The sequence below is a fragment of the Carcharodon carcharias genome, chromosome 13 (assembly GCF_017639515.1).
Source record: "Carcharodon carcharias isolate sCarCar2 chromosome 13, sCarCar2.pri, whole genome shotgun sequence".
Lineage (NCBI taxonomy): Eukaryota > Metazoa > Chordata > Chondrichthyes > Lamniformes > Lamnidae > Carcharodon > Carcharodon carcharias.
This window is the reverse complement of record NC_054479.1, coordinates 45,098,820-45,122,548: the sequence shown is the minus strand read 5'-3', so window position 1 is coordinate 45,122,548 and position 23,729 is coordinate 45,098,820. Positions and strand designations below refer to the sequence as shown.

Sequence of the window (23,729 nt, the reverse complement as noted above, 5' to 3'; positions counted from 1 at the left end):
CTAATTTGTTGCCCCTTTCCAAATGAAACCTGCAAAACACATTCATTTTCCCCAGAGGTTTGAAAAATTATCTGCTATGACTTTAAAGGAAGGTCACTGTAACATTATTAAAATGTTGGAAATGGCATTTATGCAGGGGAGTTCTCCTTGGTGTCCTGGCTAATACTTATCTTTCAACCAACATCAAAAATACATGATCAGGTATTATCACATTGCTGCTTATGGTCTTTGCTGTGCATAAATTCACTGCCACATTTCCTACGTTACAATATTGATTACAATTCATAAGTACTTCAATTTGGGAATAAGGCTGTGAAAGGAGCTATATAAATGCAAGTTTTTTTTGTTGTTTTCTTCTCTAGGATTTCTGCGGATCTTCAGCAATCAGGAGAATCCCAAGGAAATTTGAACTCCATCCTTTTTTAACATGGTCAAAAATGTATTAACCTTTTCTCATACAACCAAATTTATGATTTCATATTTTATCTTTGATTATGATAGCGGAATTATTCAACTGTCTTTTGCATAAAGTTTCTTGTACCAACACCACACAGTTGTACAGTGATCACACAACTGCAGAATGATGTTTTGGGTTCCCCTATCATTGAGCATGAGGCTGTTTGTGGAACCTCCTCCTCCTGTTAGTTATTTAATTGTCCACCACCATTCATGATTTGGTGTGGAAGGACTTCAGAACTTTGGCTTTAAGATTATTTAGCTCTTCCACTGTTCAGCATCCACTTAGCCCTTTGTTGTAGCTTCACCAAGTTGGCATCTTATTTTTAGGTGTGCCTGGTTCGAGTCCTGGCACGGTCTCCTCCACTCCTCCATGAACCCTGGTTGGCCCTTTAGCTTGATGGTAATGATTAAGTGAGGGAGATGCAGGCAATGAAGTTACAGTTGGATACAATTCTGCTGCTGCTTATGGCCTACAGCACTTCAAGAGTGCTCAGCTTTGAGTTGCTAAATCTGTTCTGAATCTATCCCATTTAGCAAGGTGGTTGTGCCACATAGCATGATGGAGGGTGTCCTCAATGTGAAGTCAGGACTTCGTCTCCACAAGGAATATGCAATGGTCACTCCTATCAACACTGTTGTGTCCAAATGCATCTGTGACAGGTGGTTGTCAAATAGGTTCTTCCCTCTTGTTGGTTCTCTCACCACCTGCCCCAGGCCCAACACAGCAGATATGTCCTTCAGGACTCTGCCAGCTCAGTCAGTGGTGGTTCTAACAAGCCACTCTTTCTAACAGACATTGAAGTCCCCACCCAGTGTACCTTCTGCCCCTCATACTCCCAGTGCTTCTTCCAAGTGGTATTCAATCTGGAAAGGTATTGATTCATCTGTTGAGGGAGGGCGGTAGGGGTAATGAGCAGGAGGTTTTCTTGCCTATGTTTGATCTGATGCCACTGGCTGCCACCTCTGATGGATCTGTCCAATTGGTGGGACATGCCCATGGATGGTGATGGACGAGTCTGAGAATGTAGAATGGAAGGGTGTAGATATGCTGGGAGTAGCACCAGGCATACTGCAAAAGAGGTGGTAATCTGGTAAAACTGCAACACAGGAATACATAAGTGCTAAACAGCAAAAACAGCAGGCATAGACTGATCTGAGCAATCCCCAGAGATCAGATCAAACTCTGTAAACCTGCCACATTCAGCTGCAAATAGTGGTGGCCAATTAAGAATCTAATGCGAGGAAAAGGCTTCACGAATATCACTCTCCTCAACAAAGATGGAGTCAGGCACACAAGTGCAAAAGATGTGGTTGAAGCATTTGCAATCACATTCAACCAGACATGTTGAATGCATGATCTTCTCAGCCTCTCCCTGAAATCGCCACCATCACAGAAGCCAATTTTCAGTAAATTTGATTAAGAAATATCTGAGTGCACTAAATGTAGCAACTGCTACAAGCCCTAACAACAACCCAGGTGTCACCTTGAAGTCCTATGCTTTAGAACTAGCCATGTCTCTTGCCATTCCTATACAGCTACAACAAAGGCACTTACCCAACAATGTAAACAATTTCTAGGTTTTTCCTACCTCAAAAAAAGGACAAATCTAAGCTGGTCAATTATCACCCTATCAATCTACTCCCGATCATCAACAAAGTGATTGAAGGATTCATCAAATGGCCTCTACTGACCAAGAAGCTGTTCACCAATACAGTTGGGTTTCACCTGGACCAATCAGCTCCAGACCGTATTACAGCTTTGGCCCAAACATAGACAGGAGCTCAATTCCAGACATAAAATGAGGGTGCTTGCCCTTGATATCAAGGCAGTATTTGGTCAAATATGCTACCTAGATGACCGAGTAAAATTCAATGGGGATTGCTGGAAAAATTCTTCAGTGGTTGGAGTCATATCTGAGACAATGGAAGAGGGCTGTCAGGCCAATCATTGCAATCCCAGGACATCGCTAACCAACCATATCCAGTTGCTTTTTACATACGGACATATGAACATATGAATTAGGAGCAGGAGTAAGCTACTCAACCCCTCAAGCCTGCTCCACCATTCAATAAGATCATGGGAGAGAAAACATTTCTCCTCATCTCTCTTAAATGAGGGGCCTCTTATTTTTAAACAGTAACCCCTAGTTCTATATTCTCCCATAAGAGGAATTGTCCTCTCCACATAAACCCTGTCAAGACCCCTCAGGATCTTAAAGGTTTCAATTAAGTCACCTCTTACTCTTCTAAATTCCAGTGGATACAAGCCTAACCTGTCCAGCATTTCCTTATAAGACAACCCGACCATTCCTGGTATTAGCCCAGTAAACGTTCTCTGAACTGCTTCTAACACCTTTACATCTTTCTTTAAATAAGGAGACCAATATTGTACGTTCCAGATGTGGTCTCACTAATGCCCTCTACGACTGAAGCATAACCTCCCTCCTTTTGTAATCAATTCCCCTCACAATAAATGATAACATTCTACTAGCTTTCCTAATAACCTGCTGTACCTGCATGCTAACCTTTTGTCATCCAGGTCCCTCAGTCTCTCATCATTTAGATAATAAGTGTATTTTTCATTCTTCTTGCTAAAATGAATGATTTCACATTTGCCTACATTATACTCCATTTGCCAGATCTTTGCTCACTCATTTAACCTATTTATGTCACTTTGTAGTCTCTTTATGTTCTCTTCACAATTTACTTTCCTACTTATCTTTGCGTTGTAGTAAATTTAGCAACTATTCCTTTGGTCCCTTTGTTCAAGTCGTTTATATAAATTGTAAAAAGTTGAGGGTCTAGCACTGATCCCTGTGGCACACCATTCGTCACATCCTGCCAATCAGAAAAAGACCCATTTATGCCAACTCTCTGCTTCCTGTTAGTTAGCCAATTTTCTATCCATGCCAGTGTTACCCCCTACACCATGAGCTTTAATTTTCTGCAATAACCTTTCATATGGCACTTTAGCAAATGCCTTCTGGAAATCTAAGTATAGTAAATCCACTGGTTCCCCTTTATCCACAGCCTTAAGGTTTGATGGGCAGGTCCATTAATTACTTCAATGACTCTGTCAATGGCCTCAATTGGCCATTGACAGGTCAGCGGGTGCACAGCTGATTTTGCTGAGCCCCCGCCTATCTGAAAATTTAAATGGGGCGCGGTGGTGTCGGGAGTTCTGCCCAATGTCACCGCGTGTCATTTTACGCGTCGGCGAGTGGGCCCCCCCACTCACCAACCAGGAAATTCCGGCCCAGGTCTAGTATAGCCTGTTCTCTGGTTGGCTCCAGAACGTGCTGTTCTAAGAAACTAACCCAAAAATGTTCTATGAACTCCTCATCTACACTACGTTTGCTCTTCTGATTTTTCCAGTCTGTATGGAGATTAAAATCCCCCATGATAATTGCTGTACCTCTCTGGCAGGCTCCCATTATCTCATCTTTTATACTCTGTCCTACTGTGTAGTTACAATTAGGGAGCCTGTACACCACTCCCACAAGTGACTTCTTGCCTTTATCATTCCTCATCTCAACTCAAACCGCTTCTACATCCTGGTTTCCTGAACTTAGGTCGTCCCTCTCTAATATGCTAATACCATCATTAATTAACAGAGCTACCCCTCCACTTTTCCTAATCTCCTGTCCTTTCTAAATGTCACATACCCTTCAATATTCAGGTCTCAATCTACGTCACCCTGTAGCCATGTCTCTGCAATGGCTATCAGGTCGTACTTATTTATTTCTATTTCCGTGATCAGTTCATCTGTTTAGTTTCGAATGCTATGTGTGCTTAGATAGAGAGCTTTCAGTTTTGTCCTTTTACTATTTTTGCAGCGTCTCACCTTATCTGCTGATTTATTCTTAGATTTGTACTGTCTATCCCTTCCTGTCAGTTTGTTTATCATTTCCCATATTAATACCTGCCTCTCTTCCTTTGTCTCTACTCTTTGGTTTACCACATCTTCCCAAGTTTGATCCCTTGTCCTCACTATTCAGTTTAAAATCCTCTCTACTTCCCTAGTTAAGAGGCTCCAGCCCCAGTACGGTTCAGGTGTAGACCATCCCAACAGCACAGATCCCACTTTGCCCAATACTGATGCCAGTGCCCCACAAACTGGAATGCACTTCTCCCACACCAGTCTTTGAGCCACGCATTCATTTCTCTAATCTTATTTATCCTATGCCAATTTGCACGTGGCTCAGGTAATAATCCAGAAATCATTACCTTTGAGGTTCTGCTTCTTAATTTGGTGCCTAGGTCGTCATACCGACTATGCAGAGCCTCCTTCCTCATTCTGCCTATGTTGTTGGTACCTTCATGGACCACAACCACTTGATACTCTCCTTCTCACTGCAGGTTCCTCTCCAGCCAAGCAGATGTCCTGAACCCTGGCACCCGGCAGGCAACAAAGCTGCCTGGATTCTTGCCCTACAGAGAACAGTGTCAATCCCCTTTACTATACTGTCCCCTACTACCACTATATTCCTTTTTGCTCCCCCCACTTGGATGGCTTCCTGTACCATGGTGCCAATTCTCAGTGACAGTCCCTCCATCAAAAAGGACTGTTCACCGATGGTTGCAGTATTCAGCTCCATTCACAATGCCTCACATAATAATGCAGCTGATGCCCACATGCAGCCACATACACTGTGTAAAGAGAGTGAATGTTTGAAGTGGTAGATTCAGTTTTTTGTCCTGGATGATGTCAGGCTTCTTGAGTACTGTTGGAGCTACAAGCCATGAAAGAGTATTCCATAACAATCCTGACTTGAGCCTTGTAGGTAGTGAAAATACTTTTGGGGAGTCAGGATGTGAGTTACATGCTGCACAGTATTGAGCCTCTGAATTGCTCTTCTAGCCAGATAATCTATGTGGCTGGTCTAGTTAAGTTTCCACGTCTTAGGATTTGTACGTGCAAGAGTGGTCACTAAATCAACCAAAATTTCAGGTCTTCCATAACATACCACATGAACTTTATAGAAAATAAATCCTGCTGTAAAACTGACATACAACCTAATATAAAACCAACTGAGTGAGTCTCAGTTAAATACAAATTCAAATGCTAAATTGTCTCCTTTCTATGACAAATATCAATGAGATTTTCATGTGAGTTGTGTACTAAGAATATATATTAACTATAATTAAAGAAAAAGGCTACTTTTGATAGGAATTTTTTTTGTCTTCTTCCAAATGAGGAAGGCACATCAAAACTGGGGACTGGAATATATATCACAACATCAAAAAACATGCCCTGCTGCACCAATGTGACATTTCCATAAACATGTGCCATATTTACAGCTGGATTATAGCAATGCTGCCCAAAAAAAGGCTGAGGACAAATCACTCAAATTCACTGTGATTCTGGAGAGCCAGGTTAACTATTTCAGAGTCTGGCACAACTTCCATCCCAGCTATAATGAATTAAGAGCAATAGAAAATACTGAAGTGATATCCCAGCACTGTGAACAACAATGATACAGCTGATGGGTACAGCCTCATAGAAATAAAAAAATTCACTATGTGGTTATGGTATTTGTAAACTATTATAACAGCAGGGTACGACTGCGCATTGATACATGCGTAGCTGGATTTGGATTTTTGTTGGGTCATATTCAAATTTGTCAATGTTGTTCAGCCACGATTAAAACCTGTGTTTGTTTACTTGTATAATAAACAATTGTTGTGTGAATTGGTAGTGAAGACCGTGACATCTCTTTTAGCCTAGGTCAGCATGTCCAGTGACAATTGCTTTCGGTAACAGTTATTTTAGTTAAAATTAAGTGGATTTATCTTTGGACTGCAGAGCGCCCCTTGATACAGGTGATACATAAAGAACAATTTGAAAAAGAAAATGCATTTGGTAGAGAAGCTTAAACATAAATTTCTGTCATGAGCTCACAATTCTATGAACAGAAAGAAACAGAAGCTGGAAAACCCAAACCACCGAAGGTGTTTACATGATGTTAAGGAATCTGAGCTTCAGGTCTGAAATGGCAAGTGCTAAGGTTTCAGTTTTAGTTTTAAAGTTTGCTGACTTGAATCATTTTTACAATCCAATTTTAGCATATCGGAAACCACTTTGTAGCAATGTTAAATTTAAAGTGCAATTGACACCTTCAGTGAAATTTGCAGCTCATGTTAATCTGTTCCAAAGCTTGGAAAGTTTTGTGGCATGGGTTCTTCGGGTAAAAATTTTATGAGATTCTATAATATCCACAGGGCTTTGTAGGCAGCAGGCCGTTAATCAAAAAATTATGGTGGCAAATGCTGCCATTTAATGCCTGTTCACTGATCAATAGACAAAAAAAATTGCAGGAAGTGGGAAGCTCTGCTGGTGGCCTAATCTCAAAATATTCTGACCATTTCCTTTAGAAATTGGCCAAATTCAATTCACAACAGTAGAGGTGTCTCCTATCAGTCTGTGCTGAATTGAAATTTAGATTCAAGAAGTCAATCAACTGTGTTCTAATCCATTGGCTTATACTGTTCCTCAAACAATAATCATTTTGAAATTTGTCTATGGTAGTATATTGTCATTTCTGTTAAATTACACCCCCGAAGCAAATCACCCATATAGAACGTCATTGATCTTATCCTCTGAGTCTGGTAAAATTGAGAGTTTCGTTACAAACCCACATAATTTAACACATTTTTATTAAGAAATGAGTCCATTAATAGGACTAAATGACGTAAATCAGCAATAAGTATGATTCAGACACTTTGAAAACAGCAAGTCATGTCATTTAGATGATTAAATCAGGAGATGGATTTTCTCAAAGATGGACACAGCTCAGATTTATTGTGTTATTAGGTAATGTTTGTGTGAGACTTAATGGCTTATTTCTCAGAGCGCACTGGCACACCATGTGGTGAGGGGGAGGGAAGATCAACACTCAGGCACTTCTTTTGCATCAGATCTGAAACTGATTCAAGCAGCAAACTTACTAATTTTGGAATATTTTGTACATTATTATAATCCAAATGATCGCATGTCTAAGTGGTTTAACTTGGAAAAGTTGAAATACTTAACTGGAGACTTCCACATTCTTGAATATAATATAAATCTTGAAGGATTTTGATCAAGTAAGAATGAAACTATTTCCACTACAGAAAGGTCAGTGAATGGAGAAAACAGACTTAAGGTAATTAACAAATGAGCCAGAGGCGAAATCAGGAAAATTTTTTTCAAGTAGAGTTGTCATGACCTCGAATGAAAGATCCAAATGTAACTTTCAGAGGGAATTGGGTAAATACTCGATAGGGAGAAATTTGTTAAAGCTATGAGTAAACAGCAAGGGAGTGGAACTAATTGGATAGCTATTTCAGAGGGCCACACAGGCATGATGGGTTGAATGGTCTCCTTGTATGCTGTGAAATTCTATAATTCCATAATTAAAATTTCAATGCCTACTTTTTGTTGCGAAAGCATATTTGAAAAGTATTTGTTTATGACAATACCTACTGTGCTCCTGACATTAAAAATGTTTATGTAATAAAAAGTAGGTAAAAACCAAAAAGCTAAGTTTTTCATAACTTTTCTGCTAAATATTTTCAGCATTTGCTGTTACAAAGACACCAATAGAAAAAGCTTGCATTCATATAGTTCCTTTCATGTACTTGAAATGTCCCCAGTTGCTTCACAACCAACCAATCACTCCTTAAATTGTATTCAATATTGTTACATCGGCAAATATAGCAGCCAATCAGCATATAGCAAGATTCCACAAATGGCAGATAAATAAATATATGGTCTGCTCATGTGTTTTTGGTGGCTTTGGTCAAGCGTTAAATGTTAGCAAGGGCATTGGGAGAACTGCTCTTCTTTGAACAGTGCCATTGAACATTACATATCCATGTGGCTTAACATTTCATCTGAAAGACGTTATCTCCAGCAACACAGAATTCTTTCATTCCTGAACTGAAGTATCACCCTACTGGGTTGCATTTTATTTGCTTCTGCTGGGCGTGTTTCCAGCAGGGGTGGGGGCATGTAAAATAAGGCAAGTGCCCACCCCACCACCGTCTACCCAGCCCCACACCCACACTAATAATAAGCAGAGGGGGCAGGGTAGTGGGGGGGACTTGAGCAGTCACCGAAATCTGTAATCAAGGGTCAATTAGGCTTGTTACCAAGCCAACTGACCCTGATAATATGTTGTCCATGCCATAAAACGTCTGCCATGGGCAGTCGGGTGGTACCAGGCAGCCTGATTTTTTAATTGCATTGGTCAAAGGGTAGGGAGGAAGGAGGTTTGTTGATCTTTGGGGGGCCTTTGTGGATGCATGGGGCGGCCCACCTAAGACAGAATTCTCCCGTTCTTCCTAACCTCCTGCAGTCTTATACCCAAACCCCTTCCCCTGGCATCCTCCCTGACCAGCCGAAACCCTCCCTGCCCCGAAATTTTATCAGCTCATTGTTTCCTAAAAATAAATCTCTCTTTAGAAGAGTATTAGAATGGCATATGGTGATATATCTTAACCAGAAAGTGTCACATTGTTTGCAGCTGACCTAGAGAAGGAAATCACTATATTGTAAAGTCACAAATCTGTCCCAAAACCTTAGCATCAAACAAATTACTTTTTGTTTAGTTATTCATCTCATTCCTTTTTCAGTCTTACTCCACATATTAAAGGGATGGACAAGCAATCTGGTCCCTCGTTTGCCAACAAGATTCTAAGTATATCATTTACCTTCATCATTGAAGGTGAGCAGAGGTAATGTTTTTGCCTCTGTTTGTTAGCCTGTTTATAAACAATATATCTCAAAAACTAATGGACAGATTTTAGCAAAACTTGGTACACAGAGGTATGGTATGGGCTAAGGAAGAACTAATTAGTTTTTGGCGAAGGTGTAGGTCCGGATCCTGGAATTTTTTTAAAGGATCCATTAACATTGGAATAAAGGGAAAATTGGCTTCTTACTTAGAGTGTTGTAAATTGTTTTATTTAGAATGTTGTTGATTGCTTTAGAATGTTGTGGTTTGTCTCAGTTGTTGTGGTGGAATTTGTCACAACTGTCAAAATGTGAGCAGAGTTTTCAGAGCAGACTGTTGGAAGTGGATTAGCCTGAAGCCTTCACAGTGAGATGGAAGCCTTTAATAATGTCACAGTCACCGCATATGCCCATAAAGCCTTTTAGAAAGATGGACACTTTAATTAAAAGACAGCCTTAAATGTGGACAAATACCTTCACAAAATGGACTCCAGAGGGTCAGGTGACATTTTGTGGTTTCTTAATAGACAGGAGCTAACTTTATATCTGGGCATGCCTCTGGAAAGTTATTAAAATGTAAATGACCTTGGAGGGCCTTCTATTGAAGAGTCTTAAAATAACAATGACTGTTAGACTTGCTGGCCCCACAAAGATAGAATTACAAATAAAGATATTTCAGAGGCTATTCATAGCTGGGGTTGTCATGGGTTATCAAACACCCTCCATTGCGTGGTGAATTGCTTAGCCATCAACCCATTATGTGGACAATGGAAAACATTGATACATGGCAGAAACTGGCTTGTGATAAGAGATACCTGGAAGTACCTTATTAATCCACAAAGAATGGCCAGGGCAGGTCAGTCTGGGATACGAAGACTAAAGGGAAGCTATCCTTCACCCAGTACAAGGGAGGACCCTGCCTCAAAAATCACCTTAGGCAGGGAATTGGAGCTTATTCATTTTACCCACAAGAGTATAATTTTTCACAAGTGCTTGACCAACTTTGACTGGAAAGCCAGAAACTTGCTGTTGTTTGGGGTGAACCAGTCTGAATCCATCACAAGAAACATCCACCCTTCATTTTTCTTCAGTGTATCAAGAGAGAATCCTCCAGGTCTGCAACATTACAATTATCATGTTGCCGACTATGAACTAAGTGCATGCTACATCTTTAGAAATAAAATTGTCGTGTGTGTGTGTGTGTGTGTGTATCTGGTGTGAATGAGGATCGGGTGTTTGTTATATTTACATTTTGGGTGTTGTGAAAAATGTTTATCCTTACTTTTGATTTAAACTTCCACAAAAGCCTGTTTGTGGCTGTCCTTAAAAGTCACACCATTCGAGGGGTTAAAGCACCCCTTCTGAATTAACCCCTTCTGTTGCAGTCAGCCAAGAGGACAAGAAAAGGGGGAAATTATCCCAAATCTCTCCGCTGTCCACAACAATAAAAATATTTATTTTTTCATCTTTGTAGTTAGAGCATCAACTAGGCAGGGAAAAGCAAGCAGCGTAATTGTCATAATATTGAATTAATACAATGTGGTTTAAGAGATACAATACCATGATCCAGGTGGGCCCGGCGGATTCCTTTCCCCTTCCCTGTATGATAAAGCTCTATTCCCTCCCCTGACTGAAAACACCAGCAGTGCATTACGTGCACAGTCACAGCAGGGGAACCCTATTACTCTGTGACACAATGTATTGCTACCCTTATGTGCAATGCCAATGGCCACCATATCATATTTAATAAGAGGAACAAATTCATTATAATTTTGATCGAAACATCCACTAATCCATAAGAGTTTTGAGATTTTATCCCTGTTAATTTTATGTAGCCATGTAAGTCAAGTGAAAATAGTCATTTAGCTTCCAGTTTTACACCATGGTAACTGGAAATTTGTACTAAATATAGAACGAGGCAAAGCAGTGTTCAGAGCACATTCTATGCCAGACAATATTAAGAACACTGTGGTCAAACTGCTGTACTAATGTATATTTGAGTAGTGTTCTTTAAGTGCACGCACCAGCGCTGCACCCCTCATTCTGTAGATGTTGGTGTGTCAGTAGAAATGGCCTCATTACATAATTTTGACTTCACTTTGCATGCATATCTACCCGAGATGAGGTCGGGAACTTAGGCTACAAAGTAAAGCGTGGGCAACACAGCCTGCTTCTAACCACACTTCATTACACATCCAACTCTTCAGGGAGAGCTATCGCAGTCGGAGCTCGAAGTAGCGAGTAGCAAATGTTTTAACTAAATTTGCATATGGAAAATTGCAACACACTCCCCATTTTAGGTCAACTGCCATCAATTCCTGAACTTTCTCACCGCTTCTGTTACTTCTAACCGAAAAGAAAGAAAATGATCACTGCCTGTTTGGCGAAAGGTAACATAAGCCGGACTCAAAGCTACCTCAAGTTTATCAGCTCCTTAACAATACTTCAAAAAAATCTTTCATCTGCGACCGTTTCATAAAATATTTTTAAAAACCTTTAAACGTATTTGTATTACTACAGAACTATAATTATTCAAGATTAATGACTGGTTCAACATATGGTTTTGTAAGTATATTTTTTCAAAATTACTTCGGACTGTATTTTTTTTAAATAAATCAAGTTAAAATAATATTTTTCCTCGAAATCTAACGTGGAAAAGTCAGAAGTTAAATTTATAATTTTATCAGCAAAATCGTTCATCAGCTTTTAAGTTACCAAAATAAAACTCAATTTCTGATCGCTTTGCCTTTCCCTCCTGCAAAAATATAAACTAATATGAACATTTCAAGTCAACTAATACAAAAACAGAATTACCTGGAAAAACTCAGCAGGTCTGGCAGCATCGGCGGAGAAGAAAAGAGTTGACGTTTCGAGTCCTCATGACCCTTCGACAGAACTAGTTCTGTCGAAGGGTCATGAGGACTCGAAACGTCAACTCTTTTCTTCTCCGCCGATGCTGCCAGACCTGCTGAGTTTTTCCAGGTAATTCTGTTTTTGTTTTGGATTTCCAGCATCCGCAGTTTTTTTGTTTTTATCTCCAAGTCAACTAATGCCTATCAGCTTCTGCAAGTTAGTTCAGAGTTAGTAACTAATAACTACTGCAATAAATGCAGGTTCAAATCGTGGCCCGCGGTCCATCATTTCATTCGGACGATTTTGACCAGAAGCTTATGCGTGTTTTGGCAGTTTCTTTAAGGATACACTGCTAACAGTAGATGTCGCCATTTACACGGGGAGCCAAGCGCCGTGCTACCCTCTGCATACCTTGAGAAACTTACATCTAGACAATATACTGGTGCACTTTCTGGAATTTGGTCCCATCTCTTCCATGCAGGTGAAACAAGTATTGCTCGTTGCTGTCAAGCGTGACTCCCGGGGATGATACAGCGCCCAAGGATACTGTATATGGGATCATACAGCGCCCAGAAATATAGTACTGCTAGAAATATTGTAAAGCAATCCGCGCCAAACATTGGTGCAGCCTTCAGAAACGTGTAATCTGCAATATTAGATGTAGTCCCCAATATAATACAAGAGCAATGCAGTGAGAAAACCAATACGCTGCTTGGAAATTTAATGTTAATTTCCATTCCTGGTGCAATAGTTATGCGGTACCTGCAAGTTTGTATTTCGGTATGTGATCATTTGAAGGGAGTCTAAAGTTAATCTAATCACAGGTTCTTTAGAATGGAAACCATGCATTTTTTTAACATGAGAATTTTGCGACATTTCAGTTCAGAACTTAATACAAGTCGAAAGCTGAACCGACCATAATGATTCAGAACTACAGAAATAAGTCACAATTCAATAGCGCAGTCATTTGAATCCCTGTGAAGTTAAGAGCCGAAAAATTCCCCACCTACGAACGAACCATTAGTGTGACTGGTCCCAGCCGCGATGTGTTGTACATTAAAAGACAGCAGACAGCTAACATCTCTATCCGTTAATGACAGGACCACAAAAAGACAGGGCGCCTCACAAATATATTACCATATATTATTAATTATGACCATGGAACGGTTTGCAAATCATCTTGAGCCGCGCGTAGATAGAAGTGCGCTTACTTTAATCACTGCTTTTATTATTCAGCTTGTATTGACATCCTTATCAAGAACCATCGACGCAAAAGTGGGATTCAGGATTTCTTGAAACGACATGTATTCATTTATTTTAAATGAGTATAAATAAATAAATAATGCTAACAATTATAACATAGAACCCACCACCTTTCCACCACCTGCAGAATGCGCAGGCTCACTTCATTCTGCTGCAGCTCCTTAATTTATAACACTGCACACAACACCATTGTATATAAACAAAATACAGCAGACACCTAGTCCGCAACCAGCCTTCTTCGTATGTTACGCTTACACCATTTATTTAAAATTCAGTGCAGACACAATTTGGGGGGAGGGGGCGGTCAAATATTTTAATTCATTTTTTATCGTAATTATCCTTACCTCCAGTGTTCTTATTTCTTTTTGCGTGAGGTCATTTGATGTGGCACATTTAGTCCTTAACCCTTCCAGACTGGAGATGCTGATGTCTATCATATTTTGGACCAGTTCACATTGCTGCAATGCTTTCTGCAAAGTTAGATGCTGTTCTTCACTCTTTGTCGTGTTCTCTTCATCCATGGCTGGAAATTATTTATATTAATAATAATGATTATTATAGGGCAGCAAAGACTGAATAATAAATCTGATGGAATTAAATATATATTTCAAATTGGCTCCATACGGCTGGGTAGTATTTGATGGGAGACAGTGGCCTTGTTCAGTAGAGCAGCTTGTGCTGCTGATGCTACGGAGAGCTGCGCGCTTCTGCTGCAGGTGTTTGTTGTCGCCGTTCCCAACAGCTTGCACCGGGGAGCTCTTTCTCCACCGACATCTTGGTTGTCAATCAAAGGGAGGGAGGCAGTGCGCCAGCTCTCGCGAGATAGATGCGCGATTGAAAAATCGTTGCAAAAAAGCTTACAAACACCAGAAGAAACTTCACTGTCAGCCTTGGTTGCCCTTAGTTCCACTTCAATCTTTCACATTTTGCCGTTGATTTCTCCAGCGCAAACAAAAAGCATTAGTGTCTTTTATGTATTGTGTCTTCGTGCCTAGTTAATGTGCCACCCCGCACGTTGACGGATATTTTCATGTGTGGCCACATCGCAATAAAACCCACCGAAAATGAAAATATCTGCCTTTCTCCAGTGCAAATAAGATTGGTGTTCTTCGCCCATCAACTGCCTTTATTTTATGATAGTACATTTTGCAAATATTCTAAAATCAAAATATATTCATAATCCTCACGAATGACAGCTGAGAAGGGACTGGCAGACTCTGAACTTCTTTTCAATGGGAAAATGAGCAGAAGCTTAGTGGTTCGATCCAAGTCTTTTTGGCTCTTTAATTACCAGGGTTAATTACCAGTTACTGAAGGCAAGAAAAGTGAAATGCCCTCGTCGAGGGAGTTTCACTTCAGAGTCAAACTGGGCCCTCCTTTTATACCTCATAGATTTAGCTTCAATGCTCGGAGCATAAAGTGCAAATGGCTTCACACCAACACTAGGCATGTACTGTAAATGCACCCTAAAATGCTGAGACATAAATGATGTAAGCTTATTTGATTTTCCTTGTAAGCACAAAATTATTTTGTACAGTTTCAAAGTTAATAAACCTCAAGTGCGATTGGAGGATTTATTTTCCCTGTGTAGTGATGGAAAAACAGATCAGTAATTGATGTGTTCACTAACCACTTCCTAAAAGAGCTAAATAGATATCTGGGTGGAAAAGGGATTAAGTGTAATAAGACAACTTCAAAAAGTCTATTTTTCAAAATATAAATTCACAATAAGCTTTACATCTAAGCATCATTACTTCCATTAATCCAATAACTCAAAAAGCAAAAGCAAAATCAGTATTGGCCACTAAAAACTCTAAAGCACAAAATCCAAGCACCAGTTATGCGTTGCTGGTCTATTAATAACTTTTCTATTGCTCTCTGTAATATCCCCGTGAACAAGCACAAACCTAAGTAATCAGTTTCCACTGATCAAATTGCAAAACTTACTAGTTCCGGAAGGACATCCAGCAGGTCTGTGTTTTATCAAATTGCCTAAGGTACATGCCTGCAAAAATAGGGATCAGAAATTTGTGTTTGAAACCCCTGAGCACCTCCTTATCTATGTCATTGGTGTGTAGATGTGTAGATATTCTGGATTTAGATGATTAGCTTTGAAAATGACTATGGGGAACATTCCCTCGAATTATTAAATAGTGTTTAATTATCCAAATTAAAGATGCTACAGGTAGTCTTTTCTCATTCCATGGCTTTCTATGTTCTTAGTCAGGAGCTCAATTTATCACAAAAAGGGATTAGTTTTTCTGTATACACTGCACTTGTGACTCTTTGTACATCATGCTTGTAAATGGAGTATTGCACAGTTGTGAATTTTTTATTATCATTCATGTTCATTCACAATGATATACCAAATTTATTATTTTGTTATCAGCTTATAAACATAAACATTTAATACCTGGAAAAACTCAGCAGGTCTGGCAGCATCTGCAGAGAGGAACACAGTTAACGTTTCGAGTCCGTATGACTCTTCAAAAGAACTAAGTAAAAATAGAAAAGAGGTGAAATATAAGCTGGTTTAAGGGGGGGGGTGGGACAGGTAGAGCTGGATAGAGGACCAGTGATAGGTGGAGATAGCCAAAGTATGTCACAGACAAAAGGACAAAGAGGTGTTGAAGGTGGTGATATTATCTAAGGAATGTGCTAATTAACGGTAGAAAGCAGGACAAGCGAGGTACAGATAGCCCTACTCGAGGTGGGGTGAAGGGAAGGAATCGAAATAGGCTAAAATGTATAGATAAAACAATGGACGGAAATACATTTAAAAATAATGAAAATAGGTGGGAAAAGAAAAATCTATATAAATTATTGGGGAAAAAAGGGGGATGGGAAAGGGAGAGGGGATGAAGGAAAGAGTTCATGATCTAAAATTGTTGAACGCAATATTCAGTCCGGAAGGCTGTAAAGTTTTTGTTTTGGATTTCCAGCATCTGCAGTTTTTTGCTTTTAATATTGAATACCTGACCTTGTATGACAGTATTCAAAGACAACATAAATTTGGCTTTATAACACACCAGTGAAGCTTGCATGACATTACTCACATCGGCAGAGGTTACATTGTTACGTTAAATGGATGCTGGGATGTGGGAGATGAGTGCAAGGGTCACTGAAAGGATTTGGAAATAGGATGTGCTCAGGGACATGGATTTTCAGAAAATAATTCTCAGAATGTGGGCATCACTGGAAGGTCATCATTTATTGCCCAATCCTTCTTGGACTGACAACTGAGTGATTTGATGGAAGTAATTATGGAAGTAATGATGCTTATATTTAAAACTTATTATGAATTTACAATTTGAAAAATAGACTTTTTGAAGTTGTTTTATTACATTTAATCTTATTTCCACTCAGAAATCTATTTAGCTCTTTTACGAAGTGGTTAGTGAACACATTACTTTCTGATCCATGTATCCATCACTTCAGAAAGCATTTAGGAGTCGGCCATATTGGTGTGGGACTACAGGGACATATAGGGGTAGGGTATAGGCAGTAGGTCTCGTTCCATAAAAGACAACAGTGAACTTGTTGGAATTTTAGAAATACCCAACAGCTTCATGGTCATTTTTGCTGATACCAGTTTTTCTATGTCCAGACTTTTTAAACTATTCAAAATGTAAATTCGGTTAATTTGAGTGCTTTTGATTGGTTCCTGGAGAACAAAAAGCATGGAGCAACAGTTAAAAAATAAGTAAATATGTTCTTTGCACATAATTGTTACTTCAATAGTTATATCTGTACACGTATCACAGAGGCGGGAGAAGGATAAGCTAATTCTACATTCCACTATGAAATTAGACATTTGGATTTCTTTCAAGTATTCTAAGTAGTGTTCCAATAGCTCATTTATTAGATTTCTTAGTGCATATACACATCTCTCTTTTTTGCTCTAAATTAGACAAAGAAGTCATCTGGATTAGAACGGTTAATTCTATTCAACTTTGCATTTATATAATGCCATTAACATAGAAAACGTCCCCAGGCAATTCATAGCAAGTGTTAACAAACAAAATTTGATACTGAACCATATATGGAGATGCTACTATAGGTGACCAAAAGACTGAAGAAAGAGGTAGGTTTTTGGGGGAATCTTAAAGGAGGAGAGAAAAGCCAAGAAGTGGAGAGGTTCAGGGAGAAAATTACCAAGCTCAGCACTAAGGCAGCTGAAGACACAGTTGCCAATGATGTAGCATTGAAAATCAAGGATGCACAGGAGGCCAGAATTGGAGGAGCTAAGATCTCAGAGAGCTGTAAGGCTGGAGAAGGTTACAGAGATAAGGAGAATCAAGGTCATGGAGCAATTTGAAAATAAGAAAAATAATTTTAAAATTGTCAAATGGGAGCAAAGCAGGTCAGGGGTGATGAGTGAACAGGTCCTGGTGTGAATTAAGATAGGGACAGCAGAGTTTTTGTTGAGCTTATGTTTACGGAGGGTACAAGGTGGGATGCTGGCCAGGATACCATTGGAGTAGACAAGTCTAAAAGTAACAATGGATGAAAGTTTCTGCTGCAGATAAGCCATTGCCAGCGTAGAAATGGGTGATGTAAAAGAGGTGAAAGGAGGCAGGCATTGTGTTGGAGAGGATATGGGGTTGGAAGGTCTCCTCAAGATCAAATATGGCACCAATGTTATGAATGAACTGCTACAGTGCTAAACATTGGCTAGGGATAGGAATGGAATCGGGGGCTAGGGAACAGAGATTGTGAGGAGTAGATCAAAGACAATGGCCCAGGTTTTTGCAGCTGGGTTGGGTACAAAGAGATGGGAGAATTCCTGGCACAGTGCACCTGACCTAGAATAGGAATCCAGATGGGTAACCCGGGAAGAAGTGAGGAGGCTGCCAGCTGCAGAGGTGGGCTGGGTGGAAGGCCTACCCAGTGGCTCCAGCAATGTGTCCAAAAATAAAAAAAGGATAAAAACATAAAACACCCCTCCAACTCTTACCCTTTACATTCCCTCATTCCTGCACCCACTCCCCATCCACATCAACCCATGCCACCTCATGCCATGTATCCTCCCCAATGGACATTCCATGCCAACCTATTCCCCTCCACCCACCCCCATGGCCCTTTATAGCCCCTTTGCCAACTGAGTGCCAACTCATGCCAACCCATGCCACCCCACCCACTCCCTTTGCTCTTACACCTATCATGTCAACGTACCTAGAATCTACAATGGGCAGACCTCAGGACCCATGCAGAGATGAAATAAAGTTCTATAAAATAAAGTTCTAGGTGTCTATTGCAGACTTCATTACATTGAAAAAGTACTCTCCATTCAAAAAATCTGGGCCAATGTCTTCAACCTTGCCAATATTTAAATGAGAGAAATTTCTGCACATCCAATGCTATCCAGCATACATGTGGGCAAAGCATCCAAAGCTGATGTCATGAAGGCCAGTCCATCACTGCCAGCTACAATATTAAATTCATAGACTGTTTAGAAAAGTCTATGGCATATATAACATAAATTGTGAACAAACCAGATTAGAGCTCATTGTTTAATTTTTTTTTAGTTAGAGCATTAAACTTTAATCTTTTACATTGCACTTCTGTCTGCCCTTTATATTTTGGGGTATGAAATAAAATATTTTGAACAAAAATGATAAAAACGGTTTCTTTCAAAACCAGCTAGTTACCTAAGTGATCAAATAAGCAGATTGCAGAAGCTGGTGAAGGTGTGTTTTATTAGAAAAACTGAGGCAGATAATTATAAATGTAATGGATCCAGACCATTGTTATGGGTCCTTGGTAAATTTCCTGAGTATGAGGGGGTTATTATGGGAAATCGCATCAGCCTGAAAGCCTGGGGAAAGTATAGAAAGCTGTAATAAAATTGAAAGTTGTGTCAAAGTAGTAAATAAATAGAACGAACTAACTAAAAATAGCAAAACAAGAAAGGAAGGAGAAACTTACATTTGTTTGGCAATGGTGGAGTACTCAATATACAATCATAAACATCTTCGGAAATTTAATACCTAAAGAAGGTATCATTATTTAGACAATATTCATGATGTTGAGAATTCAAGTCAGCCTGTGCCCTCCTATCTGCCCCAAATTTCAGCTAGGAAATGGCTTCCTCTTGAGGGGCAGAGGCACAAAGCTGGGAGGCAACAACACTGTCAAGAACCTTAGAAGAAAAAGGGAGGTTGGAGATGGCATAATAATTGACAAGGGCAGAAGGATCAGGTGATTTTTTTTAAGGAGGAGAATGCTAGTTTTGAAGGGAAGGCTAACAGTGCCTGATATGAGGGAAGCATTAACAATGCTATAACGGGGCCAGGAATAGAAAATGGGTGACTAGTAGTTGAATTGGAAAGGGATTGAGGAACCTAAAGGTGGGTCTCATAGACAAGATAAGCTTGCTGCTGAGGGACAGGACACAGGGTTAGAGAAGGTATGAGACTGGAGTGTAGCTGGGGTCTAGGGACAACTGGAACTGGATAATATAAAGGAGACAACTTGATGGATCATCTTGATCTTAGTGACAGAGAAATCAATGAACTCCTTGCAGTTGATATTTGAGGGGATGGTGGAGATATCAATGAGAAAAGATTACAGAGACAGTTGGTAGTAGAAAATTATACTAGAATTATCCTTTCCCCTGAGGATAATACTGGGTGCCTTGGGAAAACAAGTAACGCACAATATGGTATTTGATTTGGTGAAGCCAGTTCTGACAATGCATCAGTAGGTCAGTTGTCCTATAGGTACATTTGAGTTTATGTTCTGCAGCCTTGAGGAAGTGAAGCTGGGAGTTGCATCAGGTCGAACAGTAACGGTAGGAGAAAGTAATAGCTTTGTTGGGAACAAAAGCATCAAAGACAGAGAGTGCGATTAAACAAATGGCAGCTTAGAAGGCTCATTGAGTGAGATTGAGGCTGCGACAGACATGGGGAAGAGTTCTTCCATGGGTGGATAGTGAAAGTAATAGGATTGTAGCAAGGTACATGATCTTGTGCTGTTGGTCCCTGACCACATATGAGGATAAGGATAAAGATTGAAAAAAAAGCAAGACTTGTATTGTTGGCTCAAATTCCACCTGAACTGGGCTGGGATCAAGATCCTAGATGAAAGTATAAATGGGGAGGGGGGGGGGGGGTGGGTGGTGGTCACAAGGACTTTAAATAATTAAGTGGGCATGGGAGAAGGACTAAAGTGGAGAAGATAATATTAATTACAGTTCAAAAACAAAGAAAAGGGAAGAGAGTAAAGAATGTGCTTTAGGCACTAGGTAAAGGTAAATCTAAAAGACTTAAAGTAGAAATCAGGAGAGTGAAATAATAACATAAGAAATAGGAGCAGGAGTAGACCATATGCCCCCTTGAGCCTGCTCCACCATTCAATACGACCATGGCTGATTTTTAGCTGCAACTCTATTTTCCCGCCCATATCCTTTGGTTCCCTGAGAGACCAAAAATCTGTTTATTACAGCCTTAAATATATCCAATGATGGAGCATCCACAACAAACTGGGATAGAAATAGGAAATGTTTGAGTAAAACTTTAGAGTGAAAGGAGGGGATAGGATATGTGGCCCAAATAACCACTCTGTATACAAATGCACAAAATGTAAGGAACAATTTAAATGAATTGCATGTACCATTTCAATTTGGAGGGTATGACATGGTAGCTATAACTGAAACTACAAAATGGTCAAGACTGGGAACTACATATATCATATTATAAGGTCTACAGACATGGTAGGGAAAATGTTAGAAGGAGAGGGGTAGCCTTAATGATTAAGGATGAAATCACCTCAATGATAAGAGAGAATATGACAGGCATAAGAAGATATTGGTGACTCTATGGGTAGAATTAAGAAATAGAAAATGGTTTAATACTGGAGTGGCAGTTGTGTATAAGTCCCTTTGTAGCAGTGTGAAGTGATAGACAATTTAAGTGCAGAGGTTAGTCAAGCATGTAGCAAAGGCTGAGCAGTTTTAATGGGGAATTTTAACTTTCATACAAATTGGGATAACTAAACAAGCACGTCAGAAAGGTAGTGAATTTTTTGAGTCTGTCTAGGATAATTTTCTGCAACAATATGTTCCAGAACCAACAAGGGGCATGCCAAATTAAATTTAAGAATAAGTAATGAGCCAAATTTAGTTAATGGCCTAATGGTGTGTGAACATTTATCCATGAAGTGACTATTCGTTCTACAGCATGACATTGTTATAAATGGAACATATTTAAAATGCTTTATCCTATCCATTACCAGAACCACTTATTTCCATCTCCAAAACAAAGTCCACCATTGTTCTTACTCTGCCCTTGCTGTCACTGAAATTCTTAACCATACATCTCCACCTTTAGACTCAATTCCTTTGATGCCTTCACAATCCATAACCTCAAATTTATCTAAAACTCTATAACCTACATTCTGTCTTACATTAATCCTCACTCACCAACCCCCTTTGGCGTCAGTAACCTATCCTGGCTTACTATAGCCCCAGCAAGTCAAAGTCAGAACCCTGGTCTTTGACTGTAAATCTTTCCATTACATTGCCCCACTCCATCTCTGCAACCTTCTGCAGGCTTACAACCCCTCTGGTTGATCCTCTAACATCAATCTGTCCACCTTACCCTCCCCACCCCACCTCCTCTCCCCTCTGCTTCAATTTTTGGCTGCATAGCCTTTAACCATCTTGGCCATCCCGTCTGGTACCTCCTCCCTTTCTGCCTTTCTTTCCAGGGCATCTCAAAACAAATCTCCTCAACCAAGCTTCTGGACACTTCTCTAAGTCCTCCTGCTGATCAGTGCCTACTCCTTATCTCCTCTATGAAAATCCTGAAAATCTTTCTACATTAAAGGTGCTATATAAATGCAAGATGCAGTTGTTATTGCAAGGTCCTGTGAAATCTACTGTGTCCAACCTACTGGGTCTTGACTCGAAAGGTTTCTTCCCATGCTTGTTAATTTCAAGACATGATGCATAAGATGTTACTATAGTATTACACTACTAAGCCACACTAGAGTAATGCAGAAACAGCAACCAACAATAATAAAAGTTGCATACATGGGAAAAGTCTTATACAATTTTAAATCTAAAACTTCTTAACCCAGCAGTAACCTTAATTACATCACAATTCTATTCTCTGAAACCATGGCCAGAATTTTGAGTTCTGCGGGCAGGAGCAGTTGCTGGACCTGGGAGTGGCCCAGGAAACAGCCTGCTGCCCGCAATCAGCCCCCGACCGCAATTTCATGCTGGTGGGCCAATTAACGGCCAGCTAGCGTGAAACGTGCGCTGATAAGATCAGTGCTGCCTATGTTGGGGACGGGAGGAGAGCGAGCGCTGAAGTCAGCATGGGCGTGGGGGAACGCTCACTGAAAGCTCCCTGAAGGCAGAGAGTAGCCTCAGGGAGCAGACGACTACAAAAGTGTCAAATAAAGATTTTTAAATTAGTAAAAGATATCCACACAACACAAGCAGTCACCTGAGCATGGACATTATAAAAATTCTGTGCATAGATTTTTTTTTAAGTTAATGGCAGAAACCTCATCCCGCCCTTGGTTGAGGTTTCCTGAAAAATGCAAAGGCTACCTGGCTGATTTGCCCGCCTACCAACCGTAACGGTGAATGGGTAGCAAAAAAAATCCCAGTTAATTGTGCTGCTAATGGGCTCAATAGCCCTCTTAATTGTCGGCAGGCGCGCTTCCAAGTTTAGCGCACGCCCGCAGACCAAAATATCGCGTGAGTGCACGATGACATCAGGACGCTCACCCAACATCATCACATGTTATTTTATGCTTGAGCATGTCAGGCATGTGCCCCCATGCCAGGCAAAAAATTCTGCCCCATGATTTGAACCTGTTGCCCTGCACTATTTTTCACAGGGTTACTTGCATTCCAAATTTAGAACAGCTACTGTGACTCCCATTTAAAACAATTCAGTCAAAGCTAGCTTCTCACACCAATCACATTCTTTCACAAGTGAATCCAGTTTAGAAAAAATACAAAGTGCATAACAGATATGGTGGCGCTGATTCTGCAGTCAGGTGCTCCCAGTGAAGAGCAGCACTCATGGGGAGTGCTAGTCAGGAAGGCATGTGTCAGGGATGCCTGATTTTCCATCTTTTTTTAAAAAATAGATGGATAATTAGGCACACAAGTTTCTGTCTAACACTCCCTACAAGTTCAATTTTGCATCAACGGTGGAATTAACTCCAGTATTTTTAAATTATTAACCTATTTTTCATCAACCTTGGTGGGATTATAACTCCCTCCTCCAAACAATGGGCCATAACTTCCAAGCTCCCCAGCGTCGGATTTGGGGAGTACCTCAAAGGTGCGCTGGGGAATTCCTCTCGGAGCTTCAAAGGGCAAGATTTGCAAGGCAATTGTCTGGAAGTGTAAACTTCCTCTGGGCAATTGCCCTGCTCTGGGAACCATACGAAAATGCAATTTAAATCAGAAACT

At 40.2% G+C, this 23,729-nt stretch overlaps 1 protein-coding gene across 1 annotated transcript in view; it reads right to left on the bottom strand.

Moving 5' to 3' along the window:
- Positions 1 to 13,812, bottom strand: part of ksr2 (kinase suppressor of ras 2) — a 411,064-nt gene extending 397,252 nt beyond the window's left edge. The window contains exon 1 of the mRNA XM_041203055.1: positions 13,636 to 13,812. Within this exon, the coding sequence (XP_041058989.1) occupies positions 13,636 to 13,812 (177 nt within the window). The remainder of the gene's footprint in view (positions 1 to 13,635) is intronic.
- Between the last annotated feature and the right edge of the window lie 9,917 nt (positions 13,813 to 23,729).